General features: G+C 45.0%; 2 protein-coding genes across 26 annotated transcripts; one reads left to right on the forward strand and one right to left on the reverse strand.

Moving 5' to 3' along the window:
* Positions 1-245: 245 nt before the first annotated feature.
* On the forward strand, positions 246-25,482 carry LOC117639472. 25 transcript variants are annotated; one of them, XM_034375154.1, is made up of 8 exons: positions 16,692-16,917; positions 17,004-17,117; positions 18,500-18,713; positions 19,650-19,761; positions 21,263-21,420; positions 21,614-21,737; positions 22,610-22,918; positions 24,485-25,482. In XM_034375154.1, the coding sequence occupies exons 3-8, from the start codon at positions 18,520-18,522 to the stop codon at positions 25,340-25,342; spliced, it is 1,755 nt and encodes a 584-aa protein (XP_034231045.1). In that variant the 5' UTR covers positions 16,692-16,917; positions 17,004-17,117; positions 18,500-18,519; the 3' UTR covers positions 25,343-25,482. The 25 variants fall into 25 exon arrangements, with proteins under 25 accessions (XP_034231043.1, XP_034231048.1, XP_034231059.1 ...); XM_034375152.1 differs by lacking the exons at positions 16,692-16,917; positions 17,004-17,117 and adding an exon at positions 246-366; XM_034375157.1 differs by lacking the exons at positions 16,692-16,917; positions 17,004-17,117 and adding an exon at positions 12,184-12,320.
* Positions 5,050-15,354, reverse strand: LOC117639470 (glucose dehydrogenase [FAD, quinone]-like). Its single transcript, XM_034375150.1, has 8 exons — positions 15,164-15,354; positions 11,970-12,166; positions 9,911-10,139; positions 9,240-9,568; positions 8,747-8,851; positions 7,128-7,417; positions 6,550-6,807; positions 5,050-5,540 (listed from the first exon to the last, which is right to left on the reverse strand). Exons 1-8 carry the CDS (start codon positions 15,300-15,302, stop codon positions 5,246-5,248), a joined length of 1,842 nt encoding a protein of 613 aa, XP_034231041.1. The 5' UTR covers positions 15,303-15,354; the 3' UTR covers positions 5,050-5,245.
* Positions 25,483-26,435: the final 953 nt, after the last annotated feature.

The following is a 26,435-nucleotide window of genomic DNA, read 5'->3' on the forward strand; positions in this document are numbered from 1 at the left end:
TGTTTTTCTTTCTAGACCCGAACCGGAAAGCCACAGACCCATGTTGGCGGGAAATAAAACTTGACAGGGGGAAAGGACGTTCGCAAAGGTTCCCACACTTAACAAAAACATTTTTGAACTTGTTTGCAGTGCATATGTGTTTCGCGAGCAATTTTTCAGCTCGGCTATAGTTTTTGATAAGAGGGGTTTAGTTTCCGGAAATTTGGGCGTCTCGGCTGCTTGTTGGTTCAGCTTTCACGAAGTCCCCCTATTCTAAGTTTAGTTTACCAGGCACCGACAGAAAACTATCAGTGTGCAGCAGAGGAAGTGGATGGTCACGGGCAGCAACGTGAAAAGAAGAAAGCACCGGGGCCGCATTGGTGACCGGTGAGCGCCAGCGTAACCAGCAACCGGCTCCCCCGGGCCGATTCGCTGATCTGTCGAATTAGTTCCTCAAAAATGACTTGTCTGAAATGACAGGTGCTATAGAAAGTCGTTCCAGCCAATAGAGTATTCTAGTCGTCGCCGATCGAAGAACAAGCAGAAGAACAAAGCCGGAACTGGCGCCGGCTACATAACGTCCCAGACTTCTATGAGTGGACTAGTTACTGAGTTTTCTGTGGCGTATCTCCTTCAAAAGCATTTTCGTTTGTTCCAAACACTTTTAGAAACAGGAAATTAAAATATTTCTCGACATTCCTCGCTGGAACCGGGCATGATACCTACTCCGTTTCTTCCCGGCTTCCGGTTTTGTTCTTCTTTTTGCTCTTCGATCGGCGACGACCAGAATGCTTATTCCAATCACAATATGGCTGCCCTTTAAGTTGGACAGCTGCAATTAGGACGTGTGAAAATTTCCACATTCATCTTTTCTGATCTTGTTCAAAAGTGCCTAATGCAGACTTGTCGCCAAGTCCTAAAACCCCTGCAATGATCTCTTCTTTAGAAAATGCAGTCAAGAAAATCTACTCACATTCACGTTTTGCGATAACGATCTCTCATTTGTCTCTCCGAACTAACCTGTCGGTGTAGCATCGACGTCCCGAGTTTCGTTTAGAATTTCCACGAGGTTGGCATACTGCCTCCAAAAGCAATAGGCACACGTCAAAATCGAACTGCAAACCCAGCTGATGCGTGACACGAGCTCCGTCACATCCCCAGACCGTTTTGTTAGTGCCATCCGAACAGCCTAGAGATAGTCGGGAAAAAAATTTTAATTCATTGCTGAGGAATAAGAATTGGGTATTCCATGGAAGTGACGGCTGTATCAGGTGTTGGGTCAACAACCAGATTTTTTAAATTGAATTTTTCTGTTTCCAAGGGCTCTGTTAACGAAATAAACATTACTTCGACACAGAAATTTCCAAAATCTTGCTCACGTTTTGGAGAAAGAGCCACTTTCTGAAAGGACCCGCAATGATGTTGGGTGGCGCGGCGACCACGTTTATTAACAATACGAAGTTCCTGCGGCGCCAGGCCGGCGTGTCTGGTCGAAACAGACTTTGCCAAGGGGCCTACCTCTCTCGATGTGTGGTGACACCAGATTTCTCAAGGAAACGGATTCCCTCGTATTGCGCAAGACTTTGACCGATTTACGCTCTCTTTTGCCCTTCTGAGGTAAGATTTCAGATTTCCAGAGATTTCAGGCACACACTTAATGTTATGTACAGTTTTGTTCGAGGCACGCTGCAAGAAATAACCACAACTAAAATACACAAATTTGTGGCAAATTTTTATCAGAAATTTACTGTACTACAACAATTGTTGTACAAAGTGCAATTGAACCGGCATGACGAGTGCTGTGCAGTCCAGGCCTCGTAGTTCGTACAATTCTCGGTGAACTTTCTACAATCCCTGTTGTACTTTTGTTGTTCTATCCACTCTTTTTCTTGCAGTGCATCACAGTTTCTTGTGCACACGAACTTTTCGTACAAATTTTGTAAGAAAAACTTCACTTATTTGACCATTTCTATACAAAATCACGTGCATATTTGTACGGAAAGTTCGTGTGCACTATAAACTGTGATGTCTCGTACGACCTTTGTACAAAAACATTAGTGAGCACTAAAGTGAACGAACACGGGATTTCTGTAGTTCTTACCCTTTTGATATCTTTCTACTCATCCTGCAACAAACCTTACCTGCCCTGAGGTGACCAGTATCAAGAGCGTTGCACTGTAGGCGAGCCACACTTGAGACAAACGCAGTCGTGGTTTGCCGCAGTACGGCGCGAGGCCAGACACCCGGGCAACCCACAGGACCGCGTCACTGGTGGACATTTTTCTACGGAGTGTCGAAGTCTCAAGGTGGTGCGAGAGAGTGTGTGTCCCCGTGTGATGTTCCTTTATCGTGGGGCACATTCAGATGGTCGTGGGTTGGGACTGATCAATGGGTGGTGAGTAAATGACACACCTCTCCCCTCAATTGCAGGCCCATCCGTCACCGCCTGCTGACGTAGAGTGAAGCGGACACTCGGCGTGATCGTTCAATGAAACGCAACGCTGGAGTTATACACACACAGTCGTATCGTGTAGATGCGTGTCAACCATCACTCGGCAGTGGATCCTCTGACGCGCTGGATTCAGCAATTTCCCATTTAGCGCAAGATAAGGCATGCCTGCTCACTAAACTGGCATGTAGCGAATTTCAGCCGTCAACTGGCGAACGTATACGTACGTTGAAGTTTCATACATGTTTACGACGGAGTCTACGGGACTGTCAATGTGGAACTGCTTGCAACATCAGGAGTTGGGAGCCGCTAGTTAATTCTAGGGATGGTAAAATACCATTCTTTTTTTTTATTTTTTTGTTCAAAACCAAATAAAATCCGGTTTTGGTATTTTTTTTTTTTTTTTAGAATGTGGTGCATGGCCTAGTTTAACCCATATTTTTTAAATTAAAACTAGCTAGTTCTCTATGATGCTGTGAAATGAATGTATGTGACAAGTAATTTTAAGGCAGACGGTGAGAAAAAATTGAAAAACAAGGAAGGGACGAGGAGAGGGGGAAACGAGGAAGAGTCCAATAAGTGCACGGTACATTCGGAAATGTATTGAAGAAAAGAAACATGGTAAAGATATATTATATAGAGAAAAAACAAGAAGGAAAGACATCAAAGAATTGATATCACATGGAAGGGACTCGTTCTTTACAAAGCTAGATTGATGTGTCAGTCGCTGATCGTTACATGAATTGTCCTCTGACGATTTGTAATTTTGCCTTTTAACGAACGCTTCCGGTTGGTTCGATCAGGCAGGGAACGTCGATGCATCGCGATATCTCGAGATATCGATTCTCGTGCATAATCGAATTTACACTAGAGTCCGTGAGTCCGTGCCAAAAACCTGCTTTTTCCATGATCAAAACCCTCAGAAGGACACATTTATTTTAGAAATCAGTCAAATGAAACTTATCATTTCATCTCTCATCTCGAACCTAAGACGTGCAACACCATCAAAAAGAAATTCATTAAGATGACACAGCTTGCAGTTCTGAGATATGTATCATGGTTAGGGTCAAACAAAGTTTCGTTATTACCAAATTTCTCAAAATTATCCATTGTCACTTGCAAAAAACCCTCCTAGATTTTTGTTGACCTCGTGTCATTGTTGTTGTACTTTGCGTTTCAGTGGCGTTCAACATCAAAAGATACAGACACGTGAAAAGAGGTTAGTTTCACATAGTGCACTAAAAACGTCTCTCTTTCATGTTCGTTTTCTCAATATTTCTCATTGCAAGTAAAAAAAAACTTCATTTACGATCAAGCGACTGACACTCCATCTTTCATTTGATACCACTCTCATTTTCCCACATGCTGTGAGATCTGAGATGAAAGATGTCCCCCCAAAACTCATTTTTGAACACAATACTCGTTCTCTTCACATAGAGTTTTGTTGGCTGAGCGATAGCGAAGCCTGTTACTCCAGCGGTTGCAAAGTTTTTTCTGTCTGTCTGTGTGTCTGTTTGTGTGTGTGTGTGTGTGTGTGTGTGTGTACACTACTCCTCCTGAACGGCTCGGCCGATCTCGCTGAGATTTTGCAGGCTTATTAGGTATGTTCTTGGCTCGGCACACGCGAAATTTCACTATCCTAGCTCAACTGGTTCAGTTTTTATAGCCGAAAATCACCTTAAAAACGGCGAAAAATCGAGATTTCTGCAGGTAGATCACCTCTGTCTTGAAGAAAGCGGGGTCTGGGGGGCGGAGCCCCCCAGCCTCGACAAGTTGAAAAGTTACAAGGGTCAAGATCGTGTTATCTGTAGATGAAGCAACTCTTTCTAGAAAAAGGGGGGTCTGGGGGGCCCAGCATGCAACTCGTAAGAAGGAACCAACGATGGACACTGTGGCAAAAAGCTACGGAAAATTCTGTAAACAGCTTGTGGTAATTCTCCGTAGGCCCCTTATCAATATTCTCCGTAGGCTCTTACAGTATTTTCTGTAGGACCGCACAGTATTCTCCGTAGGACCGCACAGTGATCTCCGTAGGACTATACAGTCTTCGAGGTCCTACGGAGAAGACTGTGCGGATTTACAGAGAATACTGTGCGGCCCTACGGAGAATACTGTAAGAGCCTACGGAGAATATTGATAAGAGGGCTACGGAGAATCCTGGCAAAAAAATTAACAGGATTTTCCGTACCTTTTTGCCACAGTGGACAAGCCAATGCCTGCCGAAGGCAGGCTAGCGCCGCAGGCCAAGGTAGGTACGCCAGGCGCGGATTGGAGGAACAGGCCGCGAGATATCGCGAAGCCTGTTACGACAAGACGCGGTCTGGCGTAAACCTACCTTGTATGTTAGTGAGTGGTGTGTAAAGAACGAGTAAAAAACACCACTGGATGGTCTACTTTCTCTGACCGTTTGACCTTTTTTGGATGTTGTGTCAACTTCTGATCAAAAGGAATAATATACCATCAAAAACTGGTGTTTTTGCTCCGGTTGTATACCGGTTTAATACCAAAAGATACCGACCGATAGTAGTGCCGGAGCCATCCCTAGTACATTTACCTCGTTTGGTTTAGGGGTGGTGTCGGAAGTATAACTAAACGATTGTCAGTTATTGACGTAAAACGGGTTATTAAATTATGTGCACCGCATTTATTTTCAAAACCTTACTTCCATTGTGCTACATAACTGATCCCAATAACTTTTAGGCAAAGAAAACTTCAATTACACTGCTATGGTTTCAGCTTGACGATAATGTCATGAAAATCTTGAACTTCCATTCATCATTGTCAGGCAATTGCCGGGCCCCCGTTCTGAACGCCGCTTCAGTCGAAGGGGTTCAAGATGCGCAGCAGGCGGTCGCGCTTGATGAGGTCGGCGGCGCGCTCGGCCAGCATGATGACGGCCGCGTTGATGTTGCCGCTGGGGATGAAGGGGATGGCGGACGCGTCGGCGACCCGCAGCCTCCGCACGCCTCGCACGCGCAGCCGGGAGTCCAGCACGGCCGCCGAGTCGCCGGGGCGGCCCATGCGGCACGTGCCGCTCCAGTGCCACGCCGTCTGCGTGCGCGTGCGCGCAATGCAGCGGAGGAACCCCTCCGAGCCGAAAGGGCCCTCAGACCTGGAAAGAGCGACGGTAGGGGGCATTCCACGCCAACCATCATGGTCCAATACGTACTTGCTCAGATCCGGCTCCTAATTTTTTCGTGAGCATTTCAAGAATTTAGGCACTACACGGAAAGAAATCGTACACTGTAAAAATTTATGTTGTAATTTAGCAGTAAATAGGTTCCTAATTTTCTTAGCGATCAAAGTTGTTTTCAAATGACTTTCGTTGTTTACTAACGAGTTGCGTCGTTCGTCCACAAGATGTTTGTAAACCGGTAGACAGCCTTATTTGCATCAATTTTTATTGCCGATTAGGTCACAGACCTAGTAGAGTCCCGGTTACCCCGCAGTAACCACTTCTTAGATTGTGCGGGTTGTTTGTACGCAACAAAATATTGTTTTGAAATAGCATAAGTCATAAAAATAATTAGCAACGAATTCGTCGTTTTAAAACAAGCAAACTTGTTCACAAACAACAGCGTTGTCGAGGTAGGTAATTGTGTTGTTGTTTTAAAACAACAATTTTTAACAGTGTAGCCCTCAACTCGATGCTGACCTTCACCTCGGAATGGTTCCAGAGTGTTAAGACAGACACTATAGGATAACTTTTTAATGCACGGGAGCAAATATGGGTGTCATACAGTAAATTTTTGGGGATCCACTAAGATAACTTTTAGAGTTTTTGGACAATATCTCTGGTGTTTGTGGGTTGCCGTCCCCCATATTTTGCTGGCAGTTAGAGAACCCCCAAGGGCTTTTTGACACCAATATGGTCGAAAAGTTCTGATTTCTTTTTTTTAACATTTATATGAGTGGTCCTTGAGTGGTAGGCTAGAAAAAATTGGGAGCCGGATCTGAACAAGTACGTTTTGGACCGATGGTTTGACGTGGAATGCCCCGTAGGCATTGTGAATTCTCGTAGCTAGACCTCCTTCCGGCATGAGAAATCGGATGTATTAAAGTCATCATTTGCTCGCAAACGGGTCGCATATCCTTCAATGTGAATGTCCTTTGCTACTCACGTGCAATCTCGGACGCTGTCCTTGTCCAGGGTCAGGCCGAACGTGGCGAGGGTGGCGTTCAGCCTGAGGCCCAGCTTGAGACCCTCATTGACGACTGCAATGTCGTGGCCATCGGCGTCCCCGAAGTAGTTGAACTTGACCAGCGGACGGCCGTACGGATTTGACGTGTTGAGGCGCACCCACCCTTCACTGTAGGGGCGCATTAGGGAGACGATGGGAACCACCCTGTTGAGGCGCCAAGCGTCTTGCGGCAAGCAGCTGGGGGAAAATGCAGGATGTGATTGAGAAGGTGCTTCGACACTGTCGAAATGCGTTCTCTCTTTTCGAAAAATTAGAGGATGATAATTAGCATTTTCAGATGACTCAGTACCCAACAAAGCTCCCATACCCATTCTATGGGCGCAGCAGAGCTGCAGCAGAGACAACTAAGGCATCGTCTGTTTTAAAGACATCATTGCGGGGAAAACGTGCCCTGACATATTGTCTTTGGGTCGGTCAAACCTTAGGACAAAACGTTGCAATTTACTTTTGAATTTGGTGCTTCTTCCTATTTAGGACCAGTTCAAGGCTGAACGTACTTCACATTCCCGTCGACAGTGCGGCCGACGAGTTGGATCTGAACGTCCGGTTGGTCGCCCGTCAGAGGCTTGGCAAGCGAGCTCCTGGTAAAAGACATCAAGTGTGGGAAGTTGACCGCAGACAACGGGCCTGTCCGGTTCTCTCTGTACTGGCGCAAGTCACCCAGACGGCTCTGCCAGTCCGTCACACAGAGTGGAGGCGCGCACTTGTACGGCACGCCGGACACGTCAGGGTGGTCCATCAAACGTGCGCCCACGGGCAGGTCCCTGAGCGGAGGTATGCTCAGCGCCTAGAGAAACAGAAAGGCGCAGGTCACACAGAACATAATCGGCATGGGACATGCGACTGAGGCCACAGAAGTTTGGCAAATAATTGAGAAAACGTTTTGTAATAACGCATTGATGTTAGTTTTCATCTAATCTAGTTGCACAACAACATAGGAATTGCAACCGGAAAATGTGTTCAAACCAGCCTTTGCTTTTGTGTTTAATCAGAGCTGGATGAATATGCTAATACATTTAACACTCTAAACAGCCTACGAAGCATTTGCTTCATAACTACTGTGATAAAAATGTTGTTGAAACTTAACGACACATTTATTGCTTTTTTTGGCGACAAGATTTGTTTTGGAACGATAAGCTTGTTGAACCATAGTCGTATTGGAACTAAAGGATAATTTCACTACGACAAACTTGTAATAACATGTTAGCAATCCACCTTCAAAAACAAGTCATTGAGAGGGACCCTTAACTTAACATTTAACTAACACTGCTTTCAAAACGTAACATAAGACAATGTTCACTAAAGGTTAAGGGTACGGACTTATGAAAGTACTTGCAAAAGTATATCCACACAAATTCGAGACATTAAAAAATAACCTCCCCCTTTTGAAAAGATGTTTGAAGTTAAGGGTAGTAACTTTAACTCTTATCATAACGTTATGATGCCCTTATGAGGTAAGTTAAGGATCCCTGGTCATTGACGAACAACTTATGTTGTTAGTCCACGACAAGCATTGTAAGTAAAAAAGATTTTGTAGTAATGACTGCGACAAATATTGATCAGTACTTTTGTCGCTAGATTTGTTCTTCACGGTTCTTCTTGTAGTAATAGTAATTTCTTTATGACTTAGAAGAACAAAACAGATCATGATGATTCCAATATTATTCATCAATAATTTTAATTTAGCAGATACACAATGGCAAAAGATGTTGTTTGCACGCAAATCGTATCGTTAATGGTGATACCAACAAATTTGCTCAACAAAGTGTCGCTTTCTAGATTCGACGACATTTGTTTCGCCTAGGTCCATGACGACATTCTAAGCTTTGAAACAACCAAATTTGCTATCATCTGATTGTTTCTGTGCATCTATTTTTTAACAGTGTTCAAAGAAAACGAAGGCATCGTAGAATCGCTTCGTATTACCAAGGATTTTGTCTTAGAATACGAAGCATTTCTTCATAAACAATGCATTCTTTTTCTTCATAGAGCGATTCTTCGCGCATAGTTTTTATACTGTGAAGGTGGCTGTGCAAAAATAAGTTTTGTTTTCACAGTATTTGATAGCGCCTAACATATGACACAGGAGTTTCTCTCTGAAATTTAAGACTTTTACCCTGAGTTGGCTGGCCGGGCCGATGCCGGATAACATCAGCAGCTGAGGCGTGTGCACGGCACCGGCCGTCAGTACCACCTCCCGTTTGGCCCCAACCACGCGGATCTATGGCACAAAATTTGTTTTGGTGAGTCACTTCTTCACATTGTATACACATTGTATATTGCCACTACTTCACATTCGTGGGAAAGTACTCGTGAGTACACGCTAAAGAGTGTGTACTGAGTACACTGTTCAAATTGCAGAGTACTTCGAAGCACACAGAGGAGTATGCTCAGACAAGCACACAGCTACTCTATAAACGGAAGAGTGTGCATAGCAGACTCCCTGGGGAAGCAATGCCATGCACACTCTTCAGTTTCTAGAGTATGGGACACTCCCTCTATTGGGATTGAGCTCTCAAATGGGTGGAAGTGTTCACACTGTGGATGTGTGCTTTTAAGTACACTTCCACAGGTGTGCACTCAGTACACATTTGATCTGTAGGTCGCACCTGTCCCCGCGCGTCCTCGTACTCGACGCCGACCGCCCGCAGCCCGTCGCGGCCCTCGGCGTCCAGCACCACCCTCCTGGCGGTGGCGAAGGTCTCGACGCGCAGGTTGGCCCTCCGCAGTACGGGCTCCACGTAGCTGCGGTACGTGGACCAGCGCTCGCCGCCGGCCGTGGTGGTCTGCACCACGGAGTGGCCCAGCTGGCTCTCGGCGTTGATGTCCAGGCGGAAGGGCACGCCCGCGGCCTGGAAGGCCCGCTGGAAGAGCGGCATGGCGGGGTGCCGATACGGCTCCCAGGACACCTTCTGCGGGCCGCCGCGGCCGTGGTATCCTACGCACGCTTGAAGCGGTTAGGCAGTGTCCGTAAGGCGTGGTGAATTACCTCGCACCGGGATGCGTGAGCTCTGCGCTCTCCGCACTTGGTTCCTCAGTGTGCAGTGTGCCGAAAACAACCTAAGCACAGTCGACCAGAAGACCGGTGGGGGCGGCCAAAACTCTAGGCGTTTTGAGCTCCAGAATCGCTAAATGGGACTTGACCCGAACGAATGACCCGACCAATCCATTGGTGGGGTCACACGTTCGGTTTGAGGCTTGTTTAGCGACTCTGGAGCTCAAACTAGTCTAGAGTTTTGTCCGCCTCCACCGGCCTTCTGGCCCACTGTGCTAAGCTTACTTCTGTTCTCACTGATGGTTGGGTTTAAGTTGTCCTCGGCCTTCTTGAAATATTGGAGCACGCTGTCGTAGGCCCAGCCCCTGTCCTCCGTCAGCCTGGCCCACTCTTCGTAATCCTCCTTGCTCCCGCGGACGTAGAGCATGCCGTTCAGAGTGCTTCCACCGCCAAGCACCGCTGGGACGTTGATGACACAGCCAGTAGAGTTGCAGTTTTGCGATTCAGGTTCAGCCTGCAAGCCGAGCACACTAAACTTCTTACGGATACATCCTATCTGTATTACGGACATTTTTGTGCAATTGCAATTACGGATAGATTTTGCTTGTAGTACGGATGAAATCATCCGTATTACAAAGAGTTTTACGTCCATACCATACGGATATTTTCGTCTGTATGTTACGGACACGAAAACCTTTGTATTACGGATAAAATCATCCGTATTACAACCAAAATCCATCCGTAATTACGCTTGCACAAAACCGTCCGTATTGCGGATGCATGGTGTCCGTAAGGAGTCTTGAGTGAGGACGTCCTCAAATCATGCATGGCGATGCCAACCCAAACATTCTAATTCCCGGTTAACAAATAGGACTACACCATGTCGTTAATGCTTTAAGTCCAGGGATCCTTAACTTACCTCAAAAGGGCAATCAAAACCTTTGACCTACGAGTTAACACTCGTGTGATATTTCGTCAGAATGTCAGAAACATGTCTGAAATCCTGATCAAAATTCACGCACCTCTGAAAGCTGAAATTCTGAAGACTTACTCTAAGATGGCCTGAGTTCTACGGAATGTCAGAATCAGCAGCTTTCAGATGTGCGCGAATTTCGATCAGGTTTTCAGACAAGTTTCTGACATTCTGACAAGATTTACACGAGTGAAAGTCATAACCCTTAACATCTGAATTATTTTCAAAAGAATAAGTTAGTTTTCTTGTGTCTCGTATTAATGTGGAGATACTTTTGGAAGTACTTGCATAAGTCCGTACCCTTAACCTTGAGCGAACATGTTACGTTATGAAAGCAGTGTCAGTTAAGTGTTAACTTAAGGATCCCTGTTGCATAGTCATACCAAGCTGTATTGTTCCTGCCGTTTCATTAAAGTATGTTAACATTGTGAATTTCCCAGCAAACAAGAAGTAAAAGTTAACAAGACACGAAACAGCTTCAGTTCTTTGCTGCTTAGTGTTTTCGGCCAAAATAAGCTCATGCGCACAGTAAAGTCCTTATGGATAGCATGTTTGTAGGTTACGGATAGTTTTGTGCAGCCATATTACGGATCGAATTTTGTTTGTAATACGGATGTTTTTGTCCGTTATACAAAGGTTTTGATGTCCGTAATTTACAGATAATTTCGTTGTAAACTGAAAAACCAAACGTGGTCTAGACCGCACCAACTGGTGTGGTCAAATGGATGGTCTAGACCACACCAAACGTGGCCAAACGTGGTCTAGACCGCACACTGAGAAAACCTTACAAACTATTTTGGGCCTTACAAAGAAAAGTAGTTTGTATAACAAAGTATTTTGAGCATACGTAAGCTTACAAAGAAAATACTTCGTAATTTACGAACTATTTCTTCGTTTAACAAAGTATTTTAGTTTGTTATATGTATGCTCAAAATACTTCGTAAGGTTTTAAGAGTGCACCAAACGTGGCCAAACGTGGTCTAGACCACACCAAACGTGGCCAAACGTGGTCGAGACCGCACCAAACGTGGTCTTGACCACACCAACTGATGTGGTCAAAATGGCACCCATCTGACCACACCGCAATGGTGCGGTCTGGACCACGTTTGGGTTCTCAGTGTTTGTATTACGGACCAAAACATCCGTATAACAAACAAAATTCGATCCGTAATATGGCTGCACAAAACTATCCGTAACCTACAAACACGGTATCCGTGAGGACTTGAGCGTGCGGTACGTTTAGATTTGCAGTGTAAATTTACTTTAAGACTTTTTGAAGGTGCCTTGGGAGACCTTGACACATGTGTGTGACATTCGTTTCAGCTTGGTGTCATATTCCTGGGTTTCGAGTGAACAAGTTGAAAATCTTACCCTATACACCTCAGCCATGTCACTTTTGATGTTGTTAAAGCTGTAGGCCGGCACCCTGGCTTCCTCTGGCTCACGTCCGCCCCGCTCCAGCAGGAGCACGGAGACGGACCTGTCTTCAGACAGACGCGCTGCCACCGCACAGCCGGACGAACCGCCGCCCACCACCACGTAGTCGTACTCGGACAGGGCGCCATTTCCTGACGTTATCAGAAGTCTTCAAAATTCAGTGCCTTCACTCAGAATAAAAGACTCTTAACTAGGACTTTTTAAACTCTTGAATCTACCCTCGGTTGACGATTATTTCATTCCCCGAAGTTGGATGACAATTTCGTCTGGCATATAATATGTATAGTAAGAATAATTGTCTTTTCTCCCTTTCTGGGGGGAGGGGGGGCATTAAGTGAAATTATGCGAAGTGAAGAATGTGCTAGGTGTTTCGCTGTACAGTTTCGCTGATTTTGCGGTACATTTTAAACTCTTTCTCTCGACCTAAACAAAAATAAACAAGCTTCACTGCTGATCAGGTGAACACTAACAAGGTAGGTTTACGCCAGACCGCGTCTTGTCGTAACGGGCTTCGCGATGTCTCGCTGCCTGTTCCTCCAATCCGCACCTGGCGTACCTACCTTGGCCTGCGGCGCTAGCCTGCCTTCGGCAGGCAATGGCTTATCCATTGTCGGTTACTCCCAACTTTGTTGCATGCTGGGGGGCCCCGCCCCCAGACCCCCCTTCATCCTAGATAGAGTTGCTTCATCTACATATAACCCGATCTTGACCCTCGTTACTTTTCAACTTGTCGAGGCTGGGGGGCGGAGCCCCCCAGACCCCCCTTTCTTCGAGACAGAAGTAATCTGCCTGCAGAAAACTAGATTTTTCGCCGTTTTTAGGTGTTTTTCGGCTATAAAAACTGAACCAATTGAGCTAGAGTACGTAATGAAATTTTGCGTGTGCCGAGCCAAGGACATACCCAAAAAGTGTGCGAAATCTCACCGAGATCGGCCGAGCCGTTCAGGAGGAGTAGTGCACACAGACACACAGACAGACAGACAGACATGAAAAACTTTTCAAACCCCACTGGAGTAACAGGCTTCGCTATCGCTCAGCCAAAAATTGAAGGGTGTGAAAATCCTGACCGAACTTTGGCGAAAAACGCGATGTTTCCCGGTGAACATCCAAATTCTCACCAAATTTTGGCTTGAATTGCAAGAATCAGCGTGACGTGGGAATCCCTGAAATTCAAAAGGTCAGACATCTCGCCAATTTTCGGCTGTACTACAATATCGCCGCAAAAGAATTCTTTTGACGATACATTTCTATCAGGGTCGTACGCAAATGTATCTCCAAAAAAGAACGATGCTACAATATATCAACGACAAGTTAGACATCAGCCAGACTGGTCCTTTTCCTTTGGGCCAAATATTACTCTTCAACGTCAAAAGTTTCACCTTTTTTCCGGCGATTCATCCAAGTATCACCCTTTTTTCGGTGATACATCGAAGTATCACCCTTTTTCCGAAGAGGTGTATCACTACTAGATTTTCAGTGAAACCATTCTCACTGCCACACTCTAGACAGCTTGCAAAGAAAAGTACTTTGCAGTACGAAGTAGGTCTCCGCACTGTCAGAAATTTTTTTTTGGAAAGTAACAACATTTTGCTGCTAATTTTTTTTTCTAACACATCTTGTTTCATAACAAACATGTTGTAGCACTCTGTGCTGTTTCCTGATGAATCGATTGTTGTGAAACAACACTTCCATCGAGTCTTCGGTTTGGGCTTGGCCACATTTGTGTTGGCCTTATCGTGTTGTAATTTAACAAGATCCTTATTATATGACAACAATGTTTGTTTTAGGATTGCACTATCGTTATTTATAAACAGAAAATCTGTTGAATGACAAAATATCTGATCTTAATCACGATTACATTATTGCGCATTATTGTTTTCAGACAAAAAAGTTGTAATAAAACAAAAGAGTTGTCTACTGGATGATGGATATCCTGTTCAGACATCAAACAGACGTGTTGTAATGTAACAACAACACTGTAGGCTATTGTGTCATAATATTACATTGGATTTTTAACAGTGCGGCTTTAAATTACGAACTGCCTTGCGAACTTTCTTCTTCGCATTGCAAATAAATAGTTCGTAAGTTGCAAAGAAAAAAGTTTGCAACGTTGCGAAGGATTGGTCTGGTCTGTAACGCGTTGCAAAGCGGTTTCTTTTAAAGTTGCAAAGTAATACTTCGCAGTGCAAAGAAAATGGTTTGTAAGAGAGTTTGCAACACAATGCCGAAGTATACTTCGCAAGGTTTTTTCAGAGTTCAGCGTTGAGAATTTTGATTCTCACCGCTGTAAGGTGACAATTTTTTGCGGACCCCAGGAAAGCATTCGAGAACCAGCACGTTACTGACTTTTTTCTCATTAGTTACGAATTCTTATAAGCATCAATATATTACTAATTTCCTTTGTACAAGGTAGGTTTACGCCAGACCGCGTCTTGTCGTAACAGGCTTCGCGATGTCTCGCTGCCTGTTCCTCCAATCCACGCCTGGCGTACCTACCTTGGCCTGCGGCGCTAGCCTGCCTGCGGCAGGCAATGGCTTGTCCATTGTCGGTTATTTTTTAACTCCTCCCTCCGCTCCGCCCCCCAGACCCCCCTACATTCTAAAAAGAGTTGTTTTATCTATAGATAACACGATGTTGACCCTTGTCACTTTTTAACTTGTCGAGGCTGGGGGGCTCCGCCCCCCAGACCCCCCTTTCTCCAAGCCGGAAGTGATCTTTCTGCAGAAAGCTCTATTTTTCGCCGTTTTTTAGGTGTTTTTCGGCTATAAAAACTGAACCAGTAGAGCTAGGATGGTGAAATTTCGCGTGCCGAGCTAAGGACATACCCAAGAAGTGTGCAAAAGCTCACCGAGATCGGCTCAGCCGTTCAGGAGGAGTAGTGCACACAGACAGACAGACAGACAGATAGACATGAAAAACTTTTCAACCCCACTGGAGTAACAGGCTTCGCTATCGCTCAGCCAAAAATTATGTACAAAACCAAATTGTGAGTACATTATTTAATATTGCCTAAGTAGTTCTTTAAAAAAGAAAAAGTACTTATTATGGTTGCACAAATTACTTGCATAAGTACTGACACAATGAGCAAAAAGTCAGTGAAGTGCTGAGAGTGAACTAAAGACCTCACCTTCCTGCCGCCGCTGCGCCCTCTCGGCCTCCCTCTTGTTGTTGATGCTGGCGAGCACACCGGCCAGGAAGAGCAGCACCGGGCTGCTTGCAGGACACTGCAAGGCTGCCACGGCAGTCGCGTTGCTGGCAGCGTCCATCGCGGTGTGACACTGGTTGGCAGGCAGTGGTGTGAACTTTAGTAGACAGGCGGCCGGCGGCGCGGCTCCGACCCAAGCACGGACGTGCTCATCAGGACCTCGTCAAACAGATAGCTGGGTGCCTCCCAACACGGTTGACTTACACTGTCCTGCCCGTTTACCGACAACAGGCACGTGGGCGGAGCGATAAACTCCCATTCCAGGAAACGTGACATCGCGCTAAAACGAATGTGACTAAATGTCACGTTCCTTTGTGCATTGTGTCACATTCGTTTGGATATGAATCGGCTTCAAATTAGCTTATTCACATTAAAACGAATGTGACAAAACGCTCAAAGGAACGTGACATATCGTCACATACGTTTGAACGTGATGTTACGTTCCTGGAATGGGAGTGACAGTGTACTAGCAAAGTAGTCGAACATGTCAGATAACATACAACAGTCCGACTGTTCGGCCACGTGGAGGACCAAAGGCTTTCGAGAAAGGTCAGATTGCGCACACCAGGCATGAGTCGCCACCCAGTCATGTGGAAGCTACCAACTGTTATTTTTACACGAAGTGATGGTTAGGAACAGAGAATAGTTTGGTACCGAGTCGAATGAGGCAAGATTCGATTCGGAGTCAGATTTGCACAGTACGATCTCAAATTTTCGAATCTTTGATGGTTCGTCTTTAAACTAAGGTGGACAGATTAGGAAAAGAGTCACAAAATGACAGGAACGTTTGAGTCGGCGTTGGATCATTAATAGAAAGCAAAACAATGACTTACAGCCAATGGGGACTGGGGAGAGTTGAAGGCTGTCTCCCATGAGATTATCTTCATGATACGGTCAACCTCTGGATTTCCAGAAGTGTACTCATACTCATCTAGCACATCCCCATTTGGATTTTCTACAAGACGCCCTTTTGTAGATGCGATTCGTAGAGCATAAGAACAACAATCTTTCCAGCTCTGAAAATAAGTAAATTGGAATAATTAGAATATTCCAATTATCTCGAAACTTGAAATCCTGCTTGTGTTCAAGCAGGATTTCAAGTAGATTTGGAGTCACTTCCTCCATAGTCTTAGATTTTAAAGGCCTCAGATGTATAAACTTGGTCATGTGGTCTTGAACATTCATTATCCATTTGAAATCCCTATCAGGGGTGGATTGAAAATCAAACAGATCAAATTGCATCCTGTCATTCATTTTCTCAAAATTTAGTGGCTTCACCGTGAGGCCGCGACGCTTCGTCTTCTTCTTTGCCAGGCAAACACCACAGAGGGGAAGAAACAACTCAACTATTTCTCTTCCAACGTTTGCGCACTTCTTGTTTAGGTAAAACAACATGCGGTTTCTCTTGCCGTGGGCGACAGCTAGATGGGCCTCCATCAAAACATTGAACAAGTCCTCGTTGCAAACGTAAAAAGATCATTGTGCCGTCACCTTTCTCGAGGGGCACGATGAGCTTTCCTCTCCCTTAATTTCTGCCACCCCAAACCTCTTCGGCCGTCGTAAATCCTGTTAAGTCCCTTAAGCTGGGCTTCGTTGTAGTTTGGGATTACGGGGTAACAGACAGGTCGAGGCTTGGTTGTAGACTGAAGTCATGCGAGAGGCGAGCCACCAGGGTGGTGAGTGCTTTTGGAAGTCGCCGCTAGGGGCGCGAGTGTACCAACTTATTTGAAGTCAACTTACTATTGGTAAATATTATTTACAGATCTACCGACACAGCAAATCCTTTGTTGTTTTGGGATGGGCCCGACGAGCACATGCTGTTGGCCGGTGCGTTAGTCCGTTCTGCACGCTCTGCCGAGTCCCTCTCAGGACGGAAGTAAGAAGAACCAATATTGAAGTCAGAGATGGCACCTTTTGACAGGGACCTGCGCTGTGGTAGAACTTCGCCTTCGCCTCACATGCACCTATACCTCGGTCTTGACCTCAATTCCGTTCTGGGAGGGCGTCAGGCGGCGTCAGTATTCTGTTAACAAATAAAAAACTGGTGCCTCCTCGGCGAGGCACGCCTCTTATTTATCTTCGTCCTTGCGTCATCGAGATTCAGGGGCCAACGAAACCTGAACCGGAACTCACAACAAAAGTGTTCTTTCCGGAACTCGTTTAAGACTATCTAAGTTGTAAAACTGTAGAGTTAATAGCTTAAAAATAACCTCCAATAGAAAAACCGTACACATTTCTGAAATAAGCCCAAAGAAATGCGTCGGATGAGTGCTACTCATACGAAACCAGAAGTACTTCCTCTACAATACGGCTTGTAGCGTCCGCACTAGGCGGTGTACTAACGTGCAAGCGTCCAGCACTTGCTCTCATCCAGGACAAATTGGGTACCACTGAGGAAATCCAGACCGGAAGTCAGCGACAGAACGGGAGTATCAAAAGAGAGTCACGCGGTCGTGCCGAGCGGTGGTGGGGGCCGGAATGGGCAGAGTGGGGGTAACGTGCGCACGCCGCCTGCACCCCCACTCCGACGATTTCGACCCACACCACCGCTCAGCACAGCCGCGGCACGCTCTTTTGTTTCTCCCGTTCTGCCGCTGACTTCCGGTCTGGGTTTCCTCCTAGGTACCCTATTTTGGTTTCCAGTACCCTAGGATTAGAAGAGGTCATGATGATATCACGTGATAGGTGTCAAGATGATGACATCATATACCCGCCGGTCAAAATTAGCGGATCATGATGTCAAGTGCATGTTAATATCTTTTTAATGAATATGATATCATGTGATGTGAATTTGATACAAAGTACCTTGTCAAATTCAGGCCTTGATGGGTCATGGATGGAGCTTCACTAAGTTTTATGAATTTGAAGTCTCTTGATCTCAACTTGAACTTTGTCTGTTCTCTGGATGAGCAAAGCGGGAGCAATGGGGTTCATACGTATAGATTCCGACCGGAAGTAAATGAAATGACATCTTGCCAAGCGCCGGACGGGAGTAAAAGGATGCTGTGTGTAAACACTTACAAGCACTGTGATTCCAAACGGTATGAATATAGCACGTCTAATGCAACGCACTGAGATATCGCACTATACGTGCATTGCCAATTGCCATAGCCACATTGCACCTTACGTGCAATACGTCCCGAAATGCCCTATACTATGCATGGGATAGGGAAGGCATTTCACCATTTGACGCTATATTCATAGCGTTTGGTTTCTCAGGGAGAGTTCTCTCAAGCTAATTCCTCGTATACTTTCCAGCTGCCTGCCTGCCCTGAGAAATGGCTGACTTCACTGTGAAGGAGGAACCTGTTGCTGTTCCGGAGGATTGCAAGCCTCCTGTTGTAGCAGCAGTAAAAGGAGAACCTCAAGGTGAAGGCTTAGAGCTTGCCAGCTGGATAGAAGAAGTGAAGAGCGTGGACTTGAAAGTAGAGTTGGATGACGCGACGACCTCGAATCAGAGTAACCAAGACAAGTGAGTAACCTTGAGAGAGAAAAAGCAAAATTCCATATATTTTTTTTGCCAAAATATAATTGTTTGCACTTTTTTCCTTAAGGGTATTGACGTGTGTAATTATTTGAGGTTACTGTAAAGTGAAGAAAAGTGGCTATATGACATTTTTTAAATACTTCTGTCAGATGTCTCAATTTACGGGTTAAAGTTCCTTTCTATTAAATAAACTCATACCCTAAGACTACGGCCCCAAACTCCGATTAGTTTCTGAGTTCTGGAGGTTTACGTAAACTTTGAGTCGTTTCTCCCAAATTCTCCTCACGACAAAGGATTAGCTACCCAGTCTTCAGATTCTGGCACTCTTATCTATTTTTAAAAAGGATAAGGATAGCGTTGCCCTTTTTTAATATCTGCCTTAGTTTTCCTGAAAAAAAAAGAGACCAAAATGGGTTAAAATCTCACAAATTTGAAGAAAAATTAAAATAAGCCTGATAAAATAGCTCTTACAGCCTCTTCTCGGCTAAAACTATGTAAACCTCCATTCCATAACTCAGAAACTGATATGGGTTGGGGCCCCCAACTTTGAAAATAAATTCATCTAATAGTGGTCGAAATTTGACCACTAAATGATCTTCCTGTGACATGCTAGTTTCACTGTACAATATCCTTAAGAGACCTCAAAAATTTTAGAAGAACTTTTTCAAAATATTGTTTCTGAATGGCAACAGAATGATTCTCTGTGGCCAGCACTCGGAGAAACGTTTAAAGTCTTGGCTGTCGCAAGATTTTGTTCGCATTGCTACTCAGGTCTGGCGGAGAATATGGGGAGAAAGGGGAGGGGGGCAAACGCGCTGATTCGGAACTAATACTTTCGCTCTCCTCACTCTCGGTTTAGAACCCAACAGAATACGCAATTGGAAATGGCAATTTATTTTCATGCTTCTTTTGTTTTTACAGCGCTACGGGGCGAGATAGGAAGCGGCGAAGGAGCAGGAGTCCGAGTCCCAGCAAGTGCGGCGCCGGTGCGCTGAGCAGCCCGCCCGAAAAGGAACGCATCTCTTGCCCCGAGGTATGCTCCATTTCCAATGTGCGGCGAAGTATTCCACCCTATGAGGTGTATGCTTTGCCGCAATTACTGCACTGGAGTGTTTCCGTCTAGAAGTGATTATTTTTTTGTTTGGGCCGATTGTCTTTGTTAAGGGGGCACACCAGTGAAAATACAAAGGTTTTGAAAAACGATCATTCTGAGAAAAGTAACCTATGTATTCGATTGATATTTTATTCGTAGCTCAAAATTATATCAAAGAAAAGAAAATTCAGTATGGGAGGGTGGGGTGGCGATGACAAGACGGAGCGCCAGTGCACTTCATTTTTCTGCGACCTTGCCTCACTCCTGCCACGATTCCGCCTCTCTGGATTGAGCCTCGAGCACGGGATTTGAAATCTTCTCAACAGGACACATGTGGCTATGGTCTGAACCACGGACATGCAAAAAGAATGGTTTTGAATTTGTTTTTTCAAAAAGCAAAAATTGAAACAAATTTTTTAACCAATTTTTTTAAGCTTTCATGGCTGTAGCTCACGTCCTATTTATGGGATGGCTATTTCCGAGGTTCAGACCATCCTTTTGACGTATTGAAGCTCAGTTTGCGCCAAAATGTCCCTCTTCTTAACTGCATTTGGGTGGTTCAAGGGTTTTGGTATTAAACTTCAACTAAAAAACATGAACGTTAACAATTGGTCTAAAATATCCAAAAATAATTACCTTTTTAGCAACTTTAAAAATGTGCACAAACCAAAGTAAACGGAATTTTGGGGTGGGGTTTGCGGCGTTTGACTCGGGATGAATAGCAGAAAAATAAGATAAAATAAAAAAAGAAGGCAAAAATTTGCCGATTTTCACTGGTGTGCCCCCTTAAGATGAACTTCAGGACATTTTGTTTTCGTGCGAAGGCGAATGTCTTTAAAGACGAGTTGTCGTATTATGGTGAAAAATATTCGTATTATGGTGCTAAACCTTCGTATTACGGCTGCTGCACTCGCTCCGTAACTCGACAGAATTCTTTGAAAGTTACGAGTATAGCAAACGATTTTCGCACCTTAATGTGGCTGCACAGCCTCTCTTCTTACGGAGTTAAGCATTAAGCCTACAGAGCCGACGTCTGTTCCGTACCTTTTTTTATTTTTACAAAAAAATTAAATTTTAACTTTAAGGGCTCATGGCAACCAACCGAACGAGCAATTCCGCCTGAAAGAGGAAGAAAAGAAATTTCAAGATGGCCGCCGCTAGAACATAACAAACCCTCACTTGTTTTCGGATTTTTTTTCTGCTCGGGGGCTTCTGCGCATGCGCAGAGCAGAAACAATCCGAAAACAAGTGAGGGTTTGTGATGTTCTAGCGGCGGCCATCTTGCAATTTCTTTTTTTCCTCTTTCAGGCGGAATTCCTCACTGTCTGAGGGTTGCCCTTTCCTAGTCTGATTGGGACCGTAACTCCTCAAAAATTATTTTGGAAATATGTTTGGTCAACTGATTTCAAATGAGCCACATCCTCTGTATTCTCTGTCTTAGCTTCCTGTCAATCCAGTGACATCAGGTGTCACAGTGCAAAAGGAGAAACGTTTGAAAAGAGATTGCGGACCTGCAAAGGAGGTAGACGTTGTCAAAGACTTGAATGCAGCACAAGTGAAGTTAGAAGACGCTCAGATTTTGGATCGAGCCCGAAACAAGTGAGTGGCAACACCAAACTTACGATATATTTCTCAGACTTAATAAAGTTCGTCTGGCAGACGATGTCCCTTGCCTTTTTGCTTGCAAATTGAATTGTATACGCAGCATGATCGAGGGAGGAATATGGGACGGGCTCAAACTGTCGATTCGATGTGTCAACATTCCGGTAATTTTTGCTCCCTGTTATCCCAGCAGCAGCCCAGGGCGCAGAGTTGGGGATCAAAGTAGGAGCCGAAGTCGGAGCCCTGTCCGTCGCAGCCCAGGAGAGGAGAGTTCCACGTCTGAGACGGACCCTTCACCTTCATCGTGCACTCAGGTGATTTCTTTCAGAGACGCGTTGCCAGGCTTAAGAAAGTACGGAACAAGTCTGGTCAGCGATTAATTTGCATGAACCGTCCGTACGTTTCCATGGAAAGAAGTTCCGAACTTTTTTTTTCGTACCCGTGAATGAGTTTATTGGGTCAAGTCCGGACGTTCTGTACTTCCTTGCTCTGCTCTTGCGTTCATCTTTCGTGTCGAAGTGCGGAATTTTTCACAGTGGAAGCACGCTGTCTGAATCGTTGAAGAGCCATTGGAAATCCGGTGCAGTTTGCAAGTTTTTCCAAGTTTCAGCCATTTTGAATGAATGCCCGAAAGTGGGTAGCCTATTGTCCTGCATTCATCAGCTTGCCAAAATTTGGCGCTCTGGGCGCCTGCAATGCCTAAGTTTTGGCAAACTGAGTAGAATTTCAAGGCCAGGCTTGTCAATTTTGGGACAAGCGAACATGCACTGAAATTCGAAGGGTGAGACATCTGACCGATTCTCGGTGATGCAAAAGGTATGACCGAAAAACGGTCGTACACAAATGTATGGCCGAAAACGGGTCATACTTAAATGTATGACCAAAAAAAGGTCAGACATCAGCGAGACTGGCTATTGTTTAGCTTGGGGATACATCAGCCTTTACCTGTGATACACTATAAAGTATGACGTTTTTCGGTCATATATCGAAGTATGACTTTTTTTCGGTCATACATCGAAGTATGACCTTTTTTCGGTCTTACATTTCAGTGTGACCCTTTTTCGGTCGTACATTTCAGTAAGATCGTTATAGAGGTCAGAAGTCTGACCCTTCTATTTTCAGTGTGCAACCGGCTTTGCAGTGGTGATTCCATAAAATTCACTGAATGCAATGTGCCCTTATGCAGGAATCTGCGCTTGGCTCCCCGCTGGAGGCGCTGCCCACGAAACTGCTTGCCCGTGTGCTGGCATACGTGCCCTCAGTGGAGCTGCTGCCCCTGCGCCTGCTGAGCCGTCGCATGAGCAGACTCGTCCTGGAGAAGGACGTGTGGGAGCGCCGCGTCCTCACCATCGGGGAAAGGCAGGGCAGAGCCCCCTTCGCAGCCATCCTGCGTCTGGCCCCGGCCCTGGACACTCTGGACATAATGATGACCAAACGCGGGAAAGAACTGCAGGGCCTCGTTTTCCTCAGAGCTTTAGCTGAGGGAAGCTGTCAGGTATGCATCCCTTCGAGCTACAAAGCGCGTGCTCGAAGTGCCTGCGCCGGCCTGCGCAGACACGCACATCGACGTTTCGTCCCTAACTATTCCCGTATATTTGTGCACATGTGATCTGTCTACAGATTTGTGCATACATATTTTCGGTAGGATTTTCTGAATACTTTAACCCATTATGGAACTATTGTCCTTAATATTGTCCTTGCACAAATGTTGCGGAGTAGTTATGAACAACGAAAGTACGTTAACATTCAGTGTGTTCACACTCAACTCCTGTGGACTTTTGAAAAGGTACTTACGCATGCACTGATCCATACGTAAGCTCTCTATTGTATGTATCTGGTTGTACAGACTCAATCAGATGAGTGAAAATTTAGTTTCAAAACATAGAATGTCACCATGAATTAAACCGAAACAAATGTCGTTGAATTCAGAAAGCGACAATTTGTTGTAGAAAAACAAAATTCTTGTCATCACTATTAACAATACAATTTTTAAGCAAACAACATTGTTTGTCATTATCTGCTCAATTTAAATTAATGATGAACTATCATCTATTTTCTTCTTTTAAGTGTTAAGGAAATTACTAATGTTAACAGTAGAACCATGAAAAATAGATCTAGCGACTTAAGTGCTAAATCAATACTTGTCTCAGCTGTTAAACAAAATCTTTTTAGACTTACAATACTTGTCGTTGACCAACAATATTTGTTGTTGGTCAACGAATTGTTTTTAAGGTAGACTGTTGATATATGATTAAAAGTCTGTTGTGGACCAATTATCCTTTACTTAGTACGACTAAATTTTTATCAGTGTACGATGCATAAAAGGTCCATAGAGTTTCGTGTGCACAAGCAAGCGCTTTGAGGAGTGTGCTGAGCACACACATAAGTTCTCAGCGTCTTTAATTAAATATGTATCTACACTGGTAAAACTAAAGTGTAGTATTACCCTCTGTTTTCAAGCGTAAAAAGGTTACACTTCAAAAGAAGCGTAACAGGCTCATCCACCAAGACCTCCCCTATCTTAATGCATGGGGGAATTTCCCGAGTATGCTTCATTTCAAGCGTAACGCGAGGGGTTGACAACTCCCCTCAGCCTTGTACAAGGGAGTATACGTATATTGCCAGTTATAGGTAATATACAGTATTATACAGAAATGTATTGTACTAATATATTGCAATATAGGGGTAATATACAGGTTACATTCATGTAATAGCCACCGCTTACGGGGTAATATACGAGTTGTCGACCCCTCGGCGTAACGTCTTCAAGCGGGAATAAACACTCCAAGAAATCGTGTACAGAGTACTCGGTATTACGCGGTTATTACGCTTTATTACGGGGATATTACAAGCGTATTTCGGCATTAATATGCCAAAATTTGGCACATTTGGCCCAAAAATGGTATTACAATTACGTGTATTACGCCTAATACACGGCTTCTCTGTACAGGGTATTACGCGAGTGCTTACCCCCTCGTCTTCAAGCGTAACTCTATGCTTGACTCAAGCCAAGAGTTACGCTTTAGTGCACTGACCATGTGGAATTGTCTTTGTTTTCCAGGTCCGCTCATTGAAGCTCAGTGTCCTGGCCGGCGGCCAATCCAACAGGATCGTGCAAGACGCTCTTTACAGGCGGCGCTTCACCCTTCAAGAGCTCCGCATCAGAATCACCGCCATCTCTGCCAACAGTGACCTAGTGCCAGTGTTGAAGGCCATCGACGGCCTCTGGGGCCTCAAAACCCTGCAACTTGGACTGGGCTCCAAGTGTCCCGATTTCTGCTTCAAGCGTCTTCGCCTAGAACACCTCATCTGGCCTCATTGTATGAATCTGAACCTGGCGAAGAGCCTCATGTTCCTGGGGAGGGAGACCATCCGCGAGGTGACTCTGTTTAACTACTCACCTCTCATGCGGGAACTTCAGTATTGCTCTAAACTCACCACGCTGTCAGTGTCCTCTTGCGCGAGCTTGGACCAGATAGTGCACTGTGTTCAATACCTTACAATCACTGATGTGTTCTGTCCGTTGACGGCGGTTTGGCTCAAGTCTGCCCAGAACCAGCGGCTAACGGTCAAGATCCATCTGGACGCGAACGTCAGCCACGAGGACTCGTTCCGGCGCTTCGTGGGCCTGGCAGACGCCTTGCATGGCGTCCATCGCGTGACTGTGCGTTCCCGTTCGCTGGGACCGCCCCTTGTCAAGTCGGAGCTGGTTGCCGCCTGTTTGCAGTTGCTGCCTGCAGTGGAACATCTCCTGCTGGACATTTCGACGGACTTCCGGCATGTGTTGGAGTTCTTGACACCTTGGACTTGTCCCAAGCTGCGTGAACTCGTCATCCGGGAACATGACCCTTCAGAAAAGTCCACTTTGGTTCAGGAATTCAAAGCCTTGCGGCCCAGCCTAGTGTTACGGTTCCTTTGATGAGTCCACCTTTTTGTTTTAGCTACCTGACCTCTTTTGTGCAGTTTGTGAATTTTCCTTTAAGTTTAAACGATCTCACCTCCATTGTGCAGTTTGTGAAGATACCTGCAATAAACTTTAATTTTCAAGCTCGTTTACAACACGCTGCTCTGTTAAGACACTGATGCCTCTTGGGTCCTCTGCACGCATTTCAGTTCAGCCAGGCGCATAACCGAGATTTGCTGAGCGCCGCACGCCGTCGTCACCACCGAAGCGCCCGTGATTACCGTACTTCACGCCTGTGCGGCTCTAGATTCGCAGGCGCTCGGAAACGGCTCGAAACATGTCCACTAAAGAAAGTATTGTACTTTTGAGTCTTTGACGTGTCCGAAATTGAAAACGATTCATCAGCTGACACCAAACGTGAACAGTATGTGTTTAAAATCCTGTTCTTTTAAAATGGAATTGCGCAAAGTTAAAAAATAACAACTGATTTTCGTCAACGAAAAATCACTGTTGGGACTCTGGTTAAACTTTCAAGTAGACTACAAAATAATCTAAGAAAAGTTAAACTTTGCTTTATTATTAGGTCCATTATGGTGAGATTCCAAAACAAAATTCAATCCAAAATGTTGAACGGTCTCTGAGAAAAGTGCCTTTTTAGTGTTTCTTAGAGCGTTGGGGAAAAATCTTCCTGCGTCTTTCATTGGAACGGTATCACGACGTTTCACCTAAACTTTTTCACCGAATCCCACATTGCCGAAAGTTTTGAAGTCCAAACAATAATATCTAAATTTTTTCTTCCGAAATCAGGTTTTAGGGGATGTTTCACCGAAAATTATACTTAAGGGCGTAGGCGGCATGCTATCGCCAATTGACAAGGGCAGTTTTTATTTCGTGGAAATCTGACCACACTTACTGGCATACCGCAAAACGGACCTCGGATTCAGATCGGACTTGATATCAACATTGGGAGGAAGTTCTTCCCATGTTCGTATCAGTAATATAGTTGACTTTTTAGGACAGTCAAAAAACTGCCACTCAGAGATGGTTCACTCAGAGAAAGCCACTCAGGATACATCATTCAGAAAGGGTTACTCAGGAAAAAATCACT

The sequence above is a fragment of the Thrips palmi genome, unplaced genomic scaffold (assembly GCF_012932325.1).
Source record: "Thrips palmi isolate BJ-2018 unplaced genomic scaffold, TpBJ-2018v1 HiC_scaffold_11, whole genome shotgun sequence".
In the NCBI taxonomy this organism is placed as follows: domain Eukaryota; kingdom Metazoa; phylum Arthropoda; class Insecta; order Thysanoptera; family Thripidae; genus Thrips; species Thrips palmi.

What these genes read in the sequence shown, in the direction of transcription:
- LOC117639470 (XM_034375150.1), bottom strand. Translation starts at nt 15,302, where the DNA reads ATGGACGCTGCCAGCAACGCGACTGCCGTGGCAGCCTTGCAGTGTCCT. An exon ending in AACCATCAGTGAGAACAGAA is followed by an intron (nt 9,569 to 9,910) that starts GTAAGCTTAGCA and finishes AAGCGTGCGTAG; the next exon opens with GATACCACGGCCGCGGCGGC. An exon ending in ACTGTCGACGGGAATGTGAA is followed by an intron (nt 6,808 to 7,127) that starts GTACGTTCAGCC and finishes ATTTTCCCCCAG; the next exon opens with CTGCTTGCCGCAAGACGCTT.
- LOC117639472 (XM_034375152.1), top strand. Translation starts at nt 18,520, where the DNA reads ATGGCTGACTTCACTGTGAAGGAGGAACCTGTTGCTGTTCCGGAGGAT. An exon ending in AATCAGAGTAACCAAGACAA is followed by an intron (nt 18,714 to 19,649) that starts GTGAGTAACCTT and finishes TTGTTTTTACAG; the next exon opens with CGCTACGGGGCGAGATAGGA. An exon ending in CACCTTCATCGTGCACTCAG is followed by an intron (nt 21,738 to 22,609) that starts GTGATTTCTTTC and finishes GCCCTTATGCAG; the next exon opens with GAATCTGCGCTTGGCTCCCC.